This window comes from Phoenix dactylifera, chromosome 17 (assembly GCF_051530095.1).
Source record: "Phoenix dactylifera cultivar Ajwa chromosome 17, Ajwa_hap1_PhDact_Kaust_v1.1, whole genome shotgun sequence".
In the NCBI taxonomy this organism is placed as follows: domain Eukaryota; kingdom Viridiplantae; phylum Streptophyta; class Magnoliopsida; order Arecales; family Arecaceae; genus Phoenix; species Phoenix dactylifera.
In genome coordinates this window covers 6,722,858-6,742,703 of record NC_143206.1, presented here as the reverse complement: position 1 = coordinate 6,742,703, position 19,846 = coordinate 6,722,858, and the positions used below count along the sequence as shown (strand labels likewise).

Below are 19,846 nucleotides of genomic sequence, written 5' to 3'. Positions count from 1 at the left end.
TGGTACAAATTTGAATTTGTGGAGTTTTGTTATCAGAAATTAATGGATCTGGTTATACTGAGAGCATGCACATCTGTGATTGTATATTTTTTCTTTTATGCTTACTTCTCTTAAAGCTCTAACTACAAGCACATTAACTCATTGAGACATGGAGAGTGGTATTTTTTATGAGGCTTTTGAATCATGTAGAAAAGTGGATGCTTCTAACGTAACATAAAATAATTTTTTTTATCAAAATAAATGTATTGTACTTGTATATGGTATTGTTTATGATAAATAACTTATTTTATTTTTTCAATAATGTAGGAATTTAATATATTCCAAGGCTTTGATTTTGTGACTACTGGATATAATTCTCAATTGAATTATATTTGGATGAGCCTAAAGTTGATAGACAGCCTAATCTGGATATCCTTGGATTTTAGAAAGCCAATCAACTTCAATATCCTGAACTTTCTCTTATGGCACGTAATATTTAAATTATTCAAATATCTATTGTCACCTCTGAATCTACTTTTAATGCTGGTGGATAAGTACTTGATAAGTATCGTAGTGCACTTAAACCAGATATTGTTGCAGTCTTGATTTGTGTTTGAGATTGGGCATTTGGAAAGAAGCTATACGTGTCATCGATTACATTGTTATTATTTTTGAATAAATTTATTATTAATTATTTTAATATTTTAATGTAGATGTTTTGGAATCTTAGTTAGGTAAGATTGTAGAAGATGTTATGAACTCAAGTTCCTATAATAAAACCAAATCAACTCAATGCTCGACCACTATTGATGGCAATGCACAATGAGATGAATCATGGTTTACTAATTAATATTTGCTAATATTTTCTAGTTTCATCTTTTTCTATTGTTTTCTTCATTAATTGTTTGAATTTTGTGCTTATAGGTTCACCTAAATTTGGGAAGTTGAAGTAGGAAACAATGCAAAAAGAAAGCTGATCATGGTTACTTTTTTGGACTTATGTTGCCCATATGTTTTGGTTGGATATGCTATGTTGCATTTTGTCTGAGACTCTTTTGTTTTAGTTTAACTATGGATGTTATCATAGTTTGGGACTCTTTTTTGTTCTGGTTTGACGATGGATATTGTCATGGACTTATGATGGTAATTATTAATTAATTACTAAGTAGTTGATATTTATAGCTAGTTGATAGTTTCTTTTGGTAGATTTTTTTTGGGGAGGGATAGCTTAGTATTGTAGTCATGATTAGAATTTAGGTTCTTGTTTCATGATAGATTTAATTTCAGGTTTGTTCAGATTATAATTTCAAGTTTATCTACTTGTATCTTATTTTGAATCTCTACAAATGCATGAGCATCATGCTTCGAAGAGCTGATCAAGAGGTACAAAGATAAAACAATTTTTCTCGTGTTTGGGTAATTATTTGAATTTTTGTCTCGATGCATATACAACTTCTTACTAATGCATTTGCAAATCATTTAATATGCATAGTTCCTTTCCTTGAAGTTGGATTATTGGATCTCTTTTCCTTTCTTATCAATTAATATGCACATACAACTGCTTACTAATGCATAGTTTAGCTGCATTTTAGGTCTTCCCTCCATCAAAGGAAAAATAAACAGAGCATATTTTGATGTCTCATATGAAATATGTATCATATTAGCATTATATGACAATATGCATAGTATCATATTAGCTGCATCAAATTTTGATGTCGTCATAGTTTGTTAGCTGCTTCTCAGGTCTTCTCTGCATAATAGGAAAAATAAATAGATGTCTACAATGACAGATCATGTAAGTATCATATAATGGCATTATAAGCCTGTTATATTATTTATATCTTGGAACTTTGTTATTGTCTTCCTATTTAGTTAGTTTGCTTGTTTCTTGGCTTTAGTTCTCGTCTGGTGTCATCAGGTCACTGGGCAACAAGCACCTTCGCCTCCCATCTAAAAGTATGACATTAGCTCATGATCTCATGCAATACCACTGTCCAAAATACATAAGTCAGTACCCTTTAATGTTGCAAAGATATACCAAGACACCTGAATTGCAAAGACATACAAGCTTACATGTAGATAAGTAGATAGCCAAGGTTTGCAACAGTGGCAGCTATGTGAAGAAGGTGAAATGGAAGTTGATATTGGTGCGAACTTGCAGGTTTTTTCATCTGTACAATGTTATTTGGGTAGTTTGTTATTCTACTAGGTATATTGGTAAGGAGATGCCTACTTGTACGAAGTTGTTTCTGTTTGTTGTTTCTATTTGTTATTCTACCTAGAAGAGTGGAAGTTTCTGTTTGTTGCTTCTATTTGTAATTCTACCTAGAAGAGTGAAGTCTTATGGAAGTTATATTTGTTTCTATGCTTGCTTTTATACATTGCGATCATAATCTAAGTTGTCTAAAGTGAGTTCTTTTGTTTTCTATTCATACTATAGCCACCTTACTTGCTTTTCATGTCTCGTTTTGATGTTGATATTTTAGATTTGGATCCTTTGTATTAATGCATGTAATATTCAAAGTTAAACTTTAGAGCAAATATAAAATTTAATGTGGGGATAAATAGATTGGATCAGGTTGGGTTAGCAGGTCCAACAACACCATCTATTAAATATATTAAATAGATCGAGTCGGATTGAATAGACAGGCCATCTGTTTATTAAATAGATTAACCAAATCAGTTCAGATAATCTATTTATTAAATAGGACAAATTCAGGTTTCAAAACTGAACCTATTTAATAAACGAATCGGATTCAAGTTTTGAAATTTTTTTGACCCAACCAGAATCTAACCCAACTTGTTTATAACCCCACCCAACCCAATTGCCACCCCTAGTTTACAACTCTCCCTTCTTATGCACATCGAGGTTGCAAACCACCTCATGGTATAGCCCTGAAACTTTAGAACAGCCACACACGAAGCCTATAGACAGCCTGTCACATTTAGCACAAGACAATAATGGAACATAAATATTTCATATGCAAGATGCATCAAAGGGCAAATTTGAAAAGTATCTCGCATCAAGTTAGCTCTCAAATGCAAGAAATCTTACAACTGAACTAGCTTGGATGAGAAACTTACAGGCTTCTAGCCAAATAAGTGAAGAATTATTTCGAAATAAATGATAAAGAATTTGTTAAAGGTCATGATTTTGCCTTCCAATTTTTCAGATTTGCTCTATTTGTTTCAGAAGTTGTCAGTCAAATGACGTCAACCATACTAAACTGACCATATTCAGATTCTCACAATGAGTTTCATATAATCCAGTTATAACTTGTCCCTAACAGCTAGTCTACAAGATGGGGGCCACTACTTTTGAATGGGAGACCACAGGAGTAAGTAACATACTTGACACTATCAAGAAGCACAACAACAAAGATTCGAGAGAGAGACTTCGGCGAGATCCTGGCATCACCCTCCCCATCACCAGCCTCCCTAGGATCAGCCAGCACAGAGACGACCACCGAGGAAACAGATTTGTTATCATGTAATTTCCTGCTTTTAGAAGGCTCTGCAAAGTGTTCTGTATCATTAAGAGTTGTTCCAGGGAGTGGAATTGGCTCAGGATACATTATCCTCCTATTCTTCATCTTCCTTGGATGAGCAGATGGGTGTAGCTTCTCAGTAGCATTAGCATCTGGAGTATTAACAATTTTAGGGGCAGGAATGATACCACCTGGAGCAGAGGCTGGTGAGACATCAAACTGGAATACTTCAGTGCACATGCCGGAACTTAATCCTGGACCTGCCAAAAGATACAATCACAACTCAACATTTAAGAACCCTGCAAAGGGACTGCAATGGGATATACATGAGCTACAGTATATTAGCTAAAAGTTTTAACAATAGAGTAGTTTCTCCATGAAGAAATCAAGGTTTTCAAATACACCATTCACCATGGGAGAGTAATGAAATATACAAAAATAACTATATTTTAAAAATAAAACACTGCACATGCATGCCATGCACGTAATGGCGCACAGACATCGTATATATGTCTGCACGTGCCAAAACAGGCAAGGGTGTGGGAAGTTGTCTACATGCACAAGCATGTGCAAATCAGACATCTATATGCTTATACATACGTACATATTCACGTCTATCTGTATGTATGTTTGTATGCCTGCATGTATGCATGTCTTATGTATATGCCTGTATGGGATCATGTTCAATATCTCCAGAAAAAAGCCATGATAATACTAAATACAAAGACAAAGAAAATACTTAATTATGGCCATGTTGCATCAACTGAACCAGACAGAGTGATTTACAACTGATGAAGAATTTTAATATATTACATACTGAGCTTCACAATTGATGAATATAGCAAAGTTTTGAACTACAAGACTCGATTGACGATAAGCATGTAGTAAGCATATAACATCTCCCACTGCAATGAAACAATCTATCAGTAGATTTGATGAATCTTTTACATACTAAAACATGTATAAGCTAGAAAACAGAACAACAACTTATATTCTTAAGCAATATCAGGATACACATATCAACAGTACGATTACATAATTGACTTCTAGTATTCATAGTCTGAAGGAATTTTGGACATATGATCATCATTTCATAATTTATGAATTAGTAACAAAACTTTCTAATAATTTATAAATAAAATCTCACAGAACAGTTATTTTTCACAAGATTAAACTTACTCAAGAATAATGTGATCTTTCTCCTCAAACAAGAACCATTAATAATTTTACAACAAATAATGTTAAAAGATATAGTATAATCATCTATTTAGAATTTTATATTATTCCAATAATCATCTATTTATTCTTACATAACCTTTTTTTAATATTTTTATTTCGCTAACATAGATCAAACTAATTAAAGTCATCCTACAGATAAAATTGCATTTCGGTCCTAAGGAATATCCTGGTCAACACCAACACTCAAACTCATATCCCAATCTTAGAAAAATTCCCATTTATAACAGCCAAAGATATCAATGTCCGAAGCATGATACTTAAATTGCATTGCATGCTCACATCAAATACTTGACAAATATTTATATTGTTGGTACTTATTAAAATATCCTATCTTTTAAAATTTTAAATAGGATCAGAATACTTCCAAATACCTTTAGGGATGTGGAGGGCTTTCTTTCTTTCTATTGATGAATCTAGACCTTTGAATGGTGGATTGGTAATTTCAGAGTTTGCAATGTCAATGACACTGCATAAAGTATAGATTGTGGTCCATGGATTTGAATGACAACTAAATGATGGAGTTTATGGATGTTAATGTATAGAGTATGGACTATGTTATGATAAACCATAATGATTTCTAGATGATTTTATAAAATATATAATTGTACATTTATCCATTTAAGTGTCCAAGGCATGTTGTATTCTATTTTGCAATATTTGGTGCATTAATGTATCCATATCATGTAGTATCTGCATCCCATATCCATATCTACAGTCTGATCAAAGAGCATTTAGAACAATTTTTATTGAAGACAATCTAACCCCAAAATAAGGATGTGGCAGACTGTATTTCTTCACTCAATTACAATTGAAAAGTCAAAAATAATAGTAGAATTCAGTTTAGAAATATACGACATGCTGCCTTCTACACATTTTAAGGTTTAGTAGCCTCCTTCAGAGATGGCTACTCTTATTCTTTTGTATTTGGCTTTCTTTTTACAAAATTGGCATCTTTTCACATTTAGCATTTCAGCTCTTCTTCATAAATTAACTTAATGCACAATCTCATTTCAATGTGATTATAAATGAAGATGATCATTGTGACATATGCAGAAGCAGTCAGAAGGATCCACTAAAAGTCCAAAACGAGGAGCATTACTAGTTAAACAAGGGCATTGCAATAAATATATGGCCCAATGACTGTTCCATTTCATCATAAAGCATCATACAAGTCCTCAAGCACAAAAAATATTCACTACTAAAGGCAGTGTAATCAAAAATATAACGGAAGTTCTCACAAGGTAATCCAATCTATGCCAGATGCAAACATTAGTTACAATCAAGGGAATCTTACATAAAGAATTACAGTATTGACTTCTCAAGAGATTAAAGAAAGAATAAAGGACATGTTTAATTTGGAAGCACATCTCCTCTTAACTTCTCATCTATAAGTACTCCCCAATTCAGCTTCTAAATTCATATATAGTCCTTTCAACAATGGAAGATATTTAATAATGATCATCTTCGTATAACTTACATCATTCAAAAAAATATTCCAATTAGAGTCTCAACCATCTAATTAACTATAAAATCAATATCTCAATTACTATAAAATCATCCTACTGGAAGATGATCTCTTATATATCATGCTCCACATGCCAAGACCCTCATCCTCAATCTGTGTAATACTATAATTTCAGCATTTTCCTTGAAAAAAGCTCATGTCTAGGGTTTGAATATAGTGCCTGCACACACATACACACTCCAAATCCCACCCCAACCGCACCCCCCCCCCCCCCCCCCCCCCCCCCCCCGAAAACCCCCCCAAAAAAACCTGGGGTGAAAGAAAAGAAAAATAAATAAGAGAGAGGGAAAAAAGACCATTCTCATTCTAAACTAACAAGAATACACCCTTTTGGACTCAATTTGCTTCATGGTATGAGATAAGCAATCCTCTATTCCTTGGGGACTCGATGTAGAAGATCAAACATAGCCCACCTTTCCTCCTTGATAGCCATTACTGCTGCTTTAGTACATAGATAAACTCACATGAGCAGTACATAAAGAACTCTCATGAACCACAACCCATGATTAGAGAAACATGAAGGGATGGAACTTGGTTGCAAGAATATCCTATCTTGGTGTCACATCCACTTCATAACTCATGATTCACTCCCAGTACCAAAAACATGTAAGCATTTATTTCTCATACAATTAGTTATAATTACCATAACTTCGTCTAAATCAAATAAGAAATATTAGTTTGCATCATGGAATGTAAAAATAAACAACAAAATGCCATCAAGTAGTACTTAGTATGGCATCTCAAGAATATCAACATTCCACTGTCTCCTCATTCCTGCACCCAAAACTGCCCTTCTTTTAACTCTGCTTCGTGCAAACACAGGGCGAATGCCTGTTACCACGGAATATACCAAACTCTACGCGACCAAGCTACAGCATAGCAGGAATTATCAAAAAAGGCAAACAGAACCTAACCATGTTTTCTCAAACCATATCTTCTAAGGTGTCCCCACTGAAAATTCATCCTTCTTCCGCAGAAGACTCACTAAATAAATTCTAGAGCCTTATCACCAGATGGTAACAGATATCTTTAGGTGTGAAAACAACAAGATAAGATGCAAATTGTATAAGCATTATGCATTTTATAAATGCAACAATAACAAAAAAGCAGATGAACAAATAAGCAGCTACCATTATTACCTGTCATTCCTTCACGGAACCATTGATGCAGTGGTCCATCAGCTGGTATTCTCTTTGAATTGTCCCCATATACGTCTTCAGAATCAGAAGCAAGTGCTCTCTGATGTTCACCTGCGCTCCTATACGAGTTAGAATGTTGATCCACCTCTCTTCCACTTCTAGAAAGGGCCAAAGCCAAGGCCACATTATCAGGAATAGCTAGACCCGTCTCTTCACCTTCTTTACTTGACGATTGCCTCACCTGATCTCTAGACTTTGTTTGTGCCATGGCCTTCTCGCTAGCAAGAACCGAATTGATTATCAAATTTCCATTAATCTTCACATGTTTTCCATTTCTTGGAACATATAGCAAAGCAGGCAGAGTCTCGCTCAAGTTCTGTTTGACTTTGAACACAGATCCATCCACTCCAGTCTCACATCTCCTACGAGTGACCCAATCAACACCTCCTTCGCCAAGATCCATCTTTCCATTGCATAATCCAATTTCATCAGTACTATTCACACCACTACCACGACCATTGACACTCAAAATGCTTCCTTTAGACCGACCAAAAATCCCATCTTTGGCGACACCTAACTCACCAAATACTTCATCTCTATCTCCTCCATACCTAGGAGTCACTCCTGGAACTATACTTCTGAAAAACAGCAAAATAAACAACAGCCCCAATAGGCTCACACTTGCAACTTTCTTGACCTTGCTCTCGTTCTTCTTGCTCTCAGACTTCTTGGCCCTTGAAGCTGAGGCAGGCTGCTGAGGCTTCAATTTAGGTATAGGAACCAAAGGAACCTGAGACCCTTGGGGCCTCACGGCATATCCCGGGATCCACGGGAAGTGCATGGGCGCCATCGGTGGCGGAGGATAAACACCCGGCGGAGGGCAGTTCGCGCTGCTTCCGCCCAATTGCTGCCGTAGGTTCGCATTCTCTGCCATGATGTACGAGATCTTGGTGTTCAGTTCATTGATCGTGGAGTGCATCAACTTCACCTTCTCCTCCAGTTCCTCGACGTAATGCTTCTTCCGCTGCCTCGAGAGCTGGGCGCTCTCCCTGTTCCTCATCAGCCTCGCCTTCCTCTTCTCCTCCTCCTCGCACCCCGCATTAAAAGCACTCGCGCAGTTCCCCTGCTCCGATCGCTGATACTTGCTGTTCCTAAGGTTTGGGTTAGCAATAGGGTTAGGGCATCCATCCTCTCCGTCCTGCTTCCTCTTGAGGTTCCACCTGCTGTTCTCATCCTCCAGCTTCAGCTCCTGGCTGGTGACGCCGGAGGAGTTGCCGGAATTGGGTGAACAGGCGGCGGAGTGGCCGGAGTCAGGGGAGGAGGGGCCATTATTCCGGGAAAGATCGGAGCTTTGATGGCCGGAGGTCGGGCAGGAGGAGGATACGCCGGATCCGTCGTTTGAATTAGGCGAGTGGGATCCATTGCCGGAGGGAGGGAATGGCTGCTCCTCCGGCGACCGGAGCAAATCCTCGATGGGGAAATCGGGGCTGATGTCGAAGTCGTGAAAGGAGAAATCCTCGCCGAAATCAGCGGGGAGGGGGAGATCGTCAAGGGTGAGGTCCGAATCGAAGAAGGGAGGATAGGAGGCATCCATCGATGGATTGGAGTCGAAGGGGGAGGGGTCGAGGAAGGAATTCTCCGCCATGGCTTAGCGTCTCCGCCAGAGAAGGCCAAGATTTGGGGGTCCAGGAGGGGGTCAAAACCGAAAGGAGTCCGACCAACTTGGTTGACGTGAGTGCGACGCACACGGGTTCGGGAAAGTTCCTCTCCCTCGTGGAACAGGGTTGTATCTTTCTCGCAAAAGAAGGATTCACTTTCCTTTGCATGAATCCACCGTACAATTGCGCAATGGTTGCGTCGTGATCTGTGCGAAGTGCAATCCGACGGGCGACATCGCGAAACGAGATCAACCATTCTTTAGCGCGTATGATACAACCCGAACCCCTCGCCTCTTTAGAAAAGTATGGAATGGGTGGGAGGAGGTCTCCGTGACTCCCCGCGTAACGTACAAGCAAAGGAAGGATGGATTGGTAATACCAAAAAATGGAAGGATGGATGTGGAAAATATGGCAAAAATTAAAGATTTTTCCATCCAGGAGTATAAATGCTAGTAAATCTGTAAATGCAAAAAAAGCCCGTATTCAGATCTGGCTGGCCCGGAACGCCCGCACCTTCGGTAAGCGTAGGGTGTCACCAAGGTTTGTAGCGGAGTTCGCGCGAGTACAGGCATTGGAGATCAGACCTTCTTCAGATGGACCTCTGATAGCTAGGGACACCTGGGGTTCCCTCTCTGCTCCGGCAGTTCCTCAGATGGTGTTCTTCACCTGGGAACCCCCACCCCCTGAGTTTCCTCAAGGTCAACTTCGACGGATCAGTACTGGATGGAGGAGCGCGAGGTGGTGCGGGCTTTGTGATACGGGACCCGCACTCCAGAGTGGTGGCAGCAGGGGGCTATCAGTTGTTCGGCATTTCGGTTCCCGGAGCAGAGCTACGAGCGGCTTGGGCGGGGCTTCGATATGTGAGGCTGGCTGGCTCAGTTGTCCTAGAGGACGACTCGGCCACAGTCATCAGGTGGATCCAGGGGGGCTGAGGGGTGTGAGTACAGACCACCCCTTGGTTCGGGATATAGGGATGATGTGTGGGGTTGGGGTGGTCGTCCAGGCCAAACATATATTCAGAGAAGCCAATGGGGCGGCCGATTGGGTGGCTGCCTTTGTGGCTCATCATTCAGGGGACACCCTTTGGGTGAGGGAGGGGGAGCTGTCACTGGCACTCCATGAGTTAGTGTTTTTTGATTTTATTGGGTGTATTCGTACACGTATTGTATGAAAATCCGTTTCCAGCGCGGAAAAAAAAAAAAAAAAAAAAAAACCCCATATTTGAGGATATCAGTTTTTACTTTTTACATTAACTTTTTATACATTAAACATCTGAGTTAAAATGTTAATTTTTTTTGTTTGTTTGTGAGTTACCACAGTTGATCTAAGTTAAAAGATAATGAAAAATATTAAAGATGGGAATTTTGCATTCCTTGCATCAATGATTTTTTGGAGATGATCAGAGCATGAATATTCTAGAAGGTGATAGAAAACAAAAAAAAAATATCCAAGAAGATGGTAAAGTGGACAAGTTCTTAAAAGATTTGCTTTCAAAATATATATTAAGGTATTGCTAAAATTAAAAATTCAATTAGTACACCAAAATTTTTGTAATTTATAACTGAACTTTTACTAAAATAAAGAAGATATAAAATTAAGATAATCTAGTATAATTATGGTCAAGCTTTAAACTCATCACTCGAGCTGGTCATATGACTCGGCCGCACGTTCTCTAGAGCAAAATTAAAAAAAATATACAAGATCTCAGATTAGACAAAACTTTAATATTACTTGATAATATGAACATCATCTCATCATAAGATAAAATATTTCTAATTATAAAATTAATTCCAAAAAAGACTCACTCTTTTCAAAAGAGACCTTCCGCGTCCTCTTTGGTATGTGGTATGAAGAGAGAGAGAGCTTGAATCAACTTCTTTGATGAGGCATGAGAGGGCTCTTTCCAATATGGTTTACAATTTTTTTAATAATTTTTTCTCTCTCCTAAATCTTTTCTTGCAGCATCTCTTCCTTATTATCTGTTTTCTTTTGGTGTTGTTCTCGATCCTATGCCGATGTAGTTGATCTACTCTGAGTAGGATACTATTCTACACAGTATTGAAGCCATGGTTGAAGAGCTTTCAGTAATTCACTGTGTGGCAATGTCAACATGCGGACTTTTATTTGGTGATTTAAGAGGTGAATTAGCATAGTTGATGTTACCATCATCTCTAGCATAGGAATCAAAAAATTGGACAATACCAATTATGCATATTGGAAGGCCTGCATCAAATTTTATTTGATCGGGCAAGATTTATGGAAGAACATGAATAGGACAAATACGGTGATACTACTGGAAACTCTTGATAATGTAGAAGCGAAGAAAAGTAGAAGATCAAAGTTAGAAACACTATATATATTCTCAGGACCAATGTGGATGAAGTGCATATTCAAGATATAAAGGAGTCGTAGATAGCATCGGATATATTTGTTGCTTTCCGCTCAAAAATCTATTGATGCTCGGCTTCAATTTTTAGAGAATAAGATTGGTGCTTTCAAATAAGATAATCTTACAATCGCTCAATATTTAAAGAAAAGAAATTGTTTGATGAGTTTGGCATGCTTGATCTAAATTCTTATTATGATGAAAATAAATAGCATAGATTAGTGGTCCATAGTTTGAAACTTTGAATAAACAGTATAGTGCTTATATACTTTCTACTTCTTTATAGGCTAAACTATCTACATTAGCAGAACTAGAAAATATACCTGTTAACTAAGAAAATATACTTGTTAGTCAAAAAAACACTTAATACTCGGATGCATGATTTGACTATATCTCCTCAAAAAGAAGAAGCCTTATTTTTTGGTAGTAAAAAGAAAAATAAGAAGCGGAATAATAAATTCAAAATTTTAGAAAAAGGTCAGTTGGAGAATATAAAAAATTTAATCCGAAGAAAAATTATAATTCAAGGAGAATTATCCTAGATATAGAAAATTTGATCATAAAATTTAAGATTATAAGGTGAAATACAAATAGTCTAATATTGCATCATCAACATCAAAGCGTAGGAGAGAGAAGAAAACTGATAGTTAGGCTCTTTCTTCATCTATTGTTGATTTCAGTTTATCTACATAGCCAGTATGCATGTATTTCTACTTCTTGTCATATGCCAGACTTTAATTTTGCTTATGATTGGATTATTGATTATTGGTGTTTTAATCATCTTACTGGTCAAGGAAAGGTATTTGATTTTATATTGATTCTGATATTATTGCTACCGCTGATGATTCACTTTATCTTATCAAAAGTATTGTTGATTTATTTCTCACATCATCTATTTGTTCTTCTATTGCTGTAAATAATGTTTATTATATATTCGGTATGAAGAAAAATTTGATTTCTATTTCACAAATCATAAATAAAGGGTACTCTGTTTTGTTTAGGTATAAGATCAAAACCCGCATCCCATCATGAATTTTACGTCTAATCCTATAGGATCAACACCCACATCCTATCATGAATTTTATCCTAAAGATATAAATCCTAGACACCCAAACAGGCCCTATAAGACAAGTTATGTTTGTTGAGCCTAAAGGCTCAATTTAGTTGGACCAGCACCTAAAAACAAAAAATAACTCTTGGAGTTCATGTTGACTCCCACTGATTGAGCTATAACTTTGTTCCTCTTATTCCCTAGAAGGCGGATTGTTGTCATGTGAGAGACCATAGACCCATTTCTCTACTCAATCGCGTCATCAAAATCATCTCCAGGATCCTTGCTGGTAGGCTCAAGCCTTTAATGGATGTTCTGGTGGAAGGATCTCAATCAGCTTTCATTTGGAGGGCACCATATCCTATCCTACAGCTAGCAAGATCATTTCTCATTGTAAAAGATCCACTGAAGAAGGCATCCTTAATGTTAGTTACTTCACAAAGTCCTACAATGCAGCAGATTGGTCTTATTTTTAGAACTTCTTAAAGCCAAGGCTTCGAAACTAAATGGAGGAGATGGCTGGAGCTATAATGCATCAAATGGATTGTTTCCTGTGCTTTTGAATGGGCCTAAAGGAAAAGGATATTGTGTGCAGAAGAGGACTTAGGTAGGGAGATTGATGCAGGCCAGAAACTTTCTACCTTCTAGCAACATGATTATGATCCTTAATGCATCCAATTTCATGACAAAGGCCGTAAAATGGATTGATGAAATAGATCAAACATCGTCGAGAGTCGCAAAAACATCATGAGTGCATCAAAAAGGCTGAGTCCGCACTGTTCATTGTTGGCCTCCAAACTTTTCTTAATCCATCTTTTTCATTTGGCAAAACTGTTGTCTGTTGCTCAAAACAGAAGAGTTTCCATGTAGTACTTCCTCCGGTTCTGTTGTCTTGTATTCCTTTCTGAATCTAAAGAGGGATAATACACTCTGTGAAGAGCAAACAATCCATATTGACCTTAAATCAACCAAATATCCCTAACAAGTTAATGCATTGTCAAGTATGAATTTCTAAATAGAGCTTTCCACTTAGAGCATAGAACTCTTCTAAATTCTCCAATCATTCAAGAGAAAACATCCGCCATGAAGTTCATATTTAGAAATCGAAAAAATACTAATGTGTGCTTAGGTTGTTTTTAACTTTTGGAGCATGTATTATCTTTGTATGAGCTAGAGAGTGGTTGTGCAATTTAAAAGACACAAATCTACCTAGGAGAAGACATTGTCTTGTAGAAACAGGGGAAGAGTAGGATGGCTTGTCACTTGTATAAGTTTTCATCTTCTTGTATGTTTATGTAGTTTTTCATCTTCAAGTGCAGAATAAAAGGTGGTTAGTAATTTTGGACCACCTTTCTCTCTTCACTCATAAATATGCAAGAATGATATAAGATTTATGCAATATCGAATTCTAAACAATATTTATGCAAATCACATGCAAATTGCAAGTAAGGGATAAAAGTTCTAAGCAATCATATGACAAGACCAGTGCATATTACTTGCATATTATATGCATATGACAAGCAAAACTTGCACATCTATGGGACACTGTGCATTTTCAAGTCCAACTATGCATTTTCAAGCATAACTTCTACAAATTTATGGGACATAAGCAGTCTATACTAACATAGATGCAAACATATAACTAATATGGTGTATTTACAAGTCCTACCATATGCATACTTCAAGCATAGGCAATAGAATGTATTATATGTAACAACTTCTATGCAAGTGCAATATTTATACCATGCTAACATGAGTTAAAAGCTCTTATCTTTTGGATACATGAAGTCGGACCATCTTGCTCCAAATTGCATAACAAAAAGCCTCAAAAGACTGCGGTCAATGGTTGAAGAGCGCCTATAATCAAGATGTCATAGTTGCATCAAAAATTATTCTGGAATAGATCTAAAGGTGACTGCCTCATGATTCATTCCAACAAACATATGTAATACAAAAGTGACATGACGCCGCATGATTTTGGGTTGTTTGTGAAATTAAATTTGAAGCAGATGAATTTGTCCTTTTTCATAAAAATGCAGCCGGAAAAGTAGTTCAATGCACATCTATCGCCAAAAGGCTTCACCATAGCCAATATAAATTGAATTTCAGCCATTAGAAATTGAGTTATTTTTCCAATATATCTTGAATCACCTTAATCGGAAATCAAATGAGAAAAATATAGTTATTTTCGGGAAGATATGTCATCTCTAACAAGATTCAAGATGGTCATGAAAATACTACTCATGGTTAACCTAAAATAAAGATAACTCCTTATAATTTTGTAGGACCCTTTTTTTTAGATAAAAACTTTTGCATGTAGAAACACTTATTATTTTAGGAGTCCTTTGGGACTTTGAAAAGATGTTATTGGTTGTTATCTATTTTTTAGAGTAACTACATTCTCATGGAATTGGGAAAACCTATGAACCTTAGGAGTCCTATTTATATAAATATCCATGCATGTTCTCATTTTTTTCATCAATACAAGCAATAATTTTTTTTGGTGTACTTTAGAGTTTTACTCTTACATGGTCGACTCTACGCATGCTCTTAATAGATTTTACAATTACCCTAGGTAGATTCTGGGAAATACTGGCAGCAAATTAGTGAATTTTGACAAACCACGACATCCTTGAATGCTTCTGATGGATTCCAAGCAGGGACTAAGATTTTTTTTTTGTGGTAAAAAGCGGTAATTCATATAGCTCTAACGTGAGTACATCCTGCTAAGTCAGAAAAAAGTAAATAGTACAAAGGGGGCGGAAACTCCACTGTAGGCGTCCACAAGAACTTTCCTGAATGACGAGCAACATAGGAGGCGACCCAGTCTGCTACCATGTTCGCCTTCCAAAAAATATGAGCTACCTGGTGCACACCCCACTCCACTACCAGCCTCCGTATCTCACGAATAAGTGGATGACCATCTCCATACCTATCCGTGCCCCGTATCCACTCGATCACCATAAATGAGTCCCCCTCAATGTACACTCGCTCAGCACCGAGCACCCGCCTCGCATATGATATCCCCTCCCATGCTGATCGGAGCTCTGCCCCAGCTACGGTAAGGCCTAGCGTGCGTCGACCCCCTGTTGCTACCAAACTGCCATGGTGGTCTCTGATCACAAATCCAACACCTCCAGACCTCCCATCTTCCGACACGCTACGATCAAAATTCACCTTGAGAAAACCAGGGAGTGGGGGTACCCAAAAAATGAGGGCGAACCTGGGCGCTGTAATAGTGAAGCGAGTATCCCAGATGTCCCCAGCCATCCCAAGAGAATACATAGTAGCACATGACGCCACCTCCTCGGCCTGAAGCACTACTCTAACTACTACCCACCTCGAAGACGCCCTCCTCCCCTCAAACACACCTGCATTCCTGTCCAACCAAATGTGGTAGGCCAAATATGCTCTAAGTACCCCCGCCTCAACAGATCTAGGGCTCCGAAATGAGTCTCTCAGCAACTGCAGCAGATCCTGTACCGACAACACCGACTGGAGGAGAGGGACTGGTGACCTCCTCCATATCTTCCTAGCCCTGGAACACTGCAGAAGAGCATGCTCAATAGTCTCCTTAGAGTCCGTACACATCTCACAGCGTAGAGGGATCCACAAGCCCTGCCTAACTAGCACACTCCTAGTGGGGAGGCAACCCCAAGCCACTTTCCAGAAGAAGAGCACCATCCGCGGATGCATCTACATCCTCTAAATCCATCCTCCCTCGATCTGCCACACTAGCTTCTCTCTGAACAGAAACTGTAGATCCCTCGCACACACCTGCGACCGCCCCGCCGGCGCCCACACTAACCTGCCAGGCTCCCCCTGAATAGGCACCGGTAGAGCCAAAACCATCTCCATTAAGTGCTCCCCAGACACCTCCCGAATCAACCCCTCCCTCCATCGGCCCTCCTCTGCAACCATCAGATCACTAACCATGTGACCCGCCAGTCGACCCGAATCCACCATGGTCGGCAGACGACTGAGCAGCTGCGCAGTCACCCAACAATCCTCCAACACATTGATGGACTGGCCATCACCGATGGCCCATCTAATCTCCAGGAGGACCACCGTAGCTCTAGCACACATCTTCCTCCATAGTGGTGAGTGGCGGCGGCCAGCCCTCGCTCTAGGCACCAACACCCCATACTTCGCCCTTATCAACGAGGACCACAAACTGTCTGGCTCCAGTACAAATCTTGCGACGTGCCGGGCCGCTAACACCTCCCTCCTCTCCAACAAAGACTACACCCTCAAACCCCCTAGCCTGGTAGGCTGGCGCATCACCACCCAAGCTAACATATGGATACCTCCCCTGCCTCCATGCCTTCCCCAGATAAAGTTTCTGAATAGCTGCTTAAGAGACCTCAAAACCGACACTGGGATGAAGGTATTGGAGAGTAATTAAATAGGAATCGAAGAAAGAACTGACCGAACCATGGTGATCCTGCCCATCATAGACAGTAAATGCATTTGCCAGCCCTCCAACCTTCGCCTGATGCCGAGTTCAAGGGGAGAGCAGTACCTGCCATGCAACCGCCGACCTGAGATCGGGACTTGCAGGTATCTCATTGTGCCCTCCTGCTCGCCCATCCCCAAAATCTCTAGTATAGAATGCCTCACCTCATGTCTGGTCTTCGGACTAAAACAAACAGCTGACTTCAAAAAGTTGACCCGTTGCCCTGATGCTGCACTATAGTCCCGAAGAATCCTGCAAATAACTTGAGCATCCTGCCGTGATGACCGGGCTAACAACAAGCAATCATCAGCAAAAAGTAGATGGGATATCGGGGTAGCTCCCACTGCCGGCTTGTAAGCCTCCAACTCCTGCATGGTCACAGCATGACTCAAAGCCCTAGAAAGTGCATCCGCACAAATGATAAACAGCAATGGGGATAGGGGACATCCCTGATGCAACCCTCCCGAAGGCTTGAAAAAACAAGATGGCGTGCCATTCACCAAGATGGCGAACGACAGAGCCCTAACACAACCCATGATCCACCGAATTCATGTTTCGTGAAAGCCGAACCCCTGCAAAGACTGCTCCACAAAATCCCAATGCATCCTATTGTAGGCCCTCTCCATATCAAGCTTGACTCCCATCAGACTCCTCCTCATCGGGGCTCTACCCAAATCAAACATGAACTCCTGTGCTATTAGGATATTGTTGGAGATACTGCGCCCCCTAATAAAAGCTCCCTGCTCTGGACTGATCAGCCTCGAAAGAATACCCCTCAACCTAACAGCAAGTAACTTTGTCGTAGCCTTATACAAGGTGGTACAAAGACTAATCGATCGAAAATGACCCGGCTCAATAGTATCCTACCGCTTCAGTATCAAAGTGATGAAAATCCTCTGCCAATCTAGCGGTATCTCTGCAGTGCTGAAAAACTGTTGTATGGCCGCCGTTACATCCTGTCCCACTATCATCCAATACCTTCGAAAAAACATAGGTGGAAAACCATCTGGCCCTAGCGCCTTGTCCCCCTCGAGGGAGCACACCGCCTCTCTGATCTCCCTCTCCGACACCGGCCTAATTAACGCTGCAGTCTCCTCCTCCAACACCCGAACTGCTGGCATCGGCATCACTACTCGACTCCCCTCACTATCTTTGATAGTGAGATAAGGCTGCTAATTATCCCTTCTAACCATCCTATGTCTTCTAATTAACCTTCCAGTTGTTTTCAAGTTTATAATTAGTTTCTGGTTCTTCTAGTTAGCTTCAAGTTTATGTTTCTTGTTAAGGATGCTTTTGACTTTCATTGTGTCATTTTGAAGTTTGTGATGATATCTCCTTGCCTACATCATACGCATCTGCTTGTGCAACTTTAATATTTCCTAATTATACAAATGAGGGCTTGCATGATGAATGCAGTGAATAGGAAAAACAATCATGCATTATGACTATGATGAGTATGCTTTTCATCATATTTGGTACGTTGAGTTGTAGCTACACATTTCAATTTATATATAAAAGATTTTATGTTTACCTCCTTTTCTTACATCCTCTCCAATTATATCTTCCTATGTAACTTCAAATTTGTTCAAGTTTGTTGCCAACCTACACTAATTACATCATACTCTTTTGTCTAGTAATTTATAATCAAATTTTTCATGGCATCTGCACACAAATCTTATTTGGAAGAATGATCAACTACACAAGTCTTTGTTAACTTTGCACAAAAAAGTTATCATGATCGTACAAGTTACTAGGAGAGCTCTGTAGATCTTATCAAAGTCTTTGTCTTCTTCATATTGCCTTGATTTCTTCAAAACCTATTACTTTAGCCATTATTTCTACAAAAAGACAAGTTTTCCTTCATAATGCATCATCCGTTCTATACTCACCTCCTACTTATGCTTCAGAAGGTGGGTCCTTATAAATAATTGATCCACCCGCAGTTTTTTTTATGAGAGTTCAAGTATTGTAATGCTTCATGATCAAAATAATGGATGAATTCTCTATGGATGAGATAATGACATCAGTTATGTAGGGCCTTGATAACTACATAAAACTCTATATTATATGTATAATATTTCTTGTTAGCACAAGACAACCTTTTACTGAACTGTGGTATTGGATGTCCTTCTTAACTTAGCACATTTTATAAGTAACTTCAAAGAATCTGCCAAAGTCCAATAAGTGAAGAGTAGGGGGCCCTTGATGCACTATAGAATTGATGGCATGATAGTGCTGAAGCCTTCATTGAAATGTCATTATAAAGTAACAATTCCATGAAAATTCAGGACTTCGTAAATATTTATCAGCATAGGAGAATATCTTACTTTGATCAGCTTAGAAAGCTTAGAATCTGCTTTCCATTCTGTTGATGAGACCATGATTTCTAAGAATATCTTTTTTGGTTCCATAAAGCTACACTTCTTCATATTGATGTCAAGCTTTTCTTTCCTAAGTATACACATCACTCGCCTCAAGTGACTCAATTGTTCCTCCTCAAACCTGCTGTAGTACAAAAATATCATCAAAGTATACAACAAGAAGTTTTTCAATAAAGGGCTTAAAAACTAGGTTCGTCACTCTTATGAATGCACTGGAAGCATTAATTAACTTAAATGACATGACCATCCATTCATCTAATCTTTTTTTCTTTTTTTTTTGAAATGTAGTATTTTACTCATCTTCTAAGCGTATACCAATTTGGCAATCATCACTTCTCAGACCGATCTTGGATAACTATAGGTTTATACAAAATATTTAGTATGTTGCCAAGGCTTGAGATGGGGAATCAATACTTGATTGTAATTTTGTTAATGGCTTGGACGTCTATACAATCCCTTCATAAACTTTTCTTAGGTTCTAAGAGGGACAATATTTGATACGGTCCCACCCTCATATCTCTCTCTCTCTCTCTCTCTCTCTCTC

At 38.8% G+C, this 19,846-nt stretch overlaps 1 protein-coding gene across 1 annotated transcript; it reads right to left on the bottom strand.

The window, feature by feature from the left end:
• Positions 1 to 3,114: 3,114 nt before the first annotated feature.
• LOC120107222 (bZIP transcription factor 39-like) lies at positions 3,115 to 9,093 on the bottom strand. The gene is made up of 2 exons (XM_039120408.3): positions 7,371 to 9,093; positions 3,115 to 3,727 (listed from the first exon to the last, which is right to left on the bottom strand). The coding sequence occupies exons 1-2, from the start codon at positions 9,013 to 9,015 to the stop codon at positions 3,270 to 3,272; spliced, it is 2,103 nt and encodes a 700-aa protein (XP_038976336.2). The 5' UTR covers positions 9,016 to 9,093; the 3' UTR covers positions 3,115 to 3,269.
• Between the last annotated feature and the right edge of the window lie 10,753 nt (positions 9,094 to 19,846).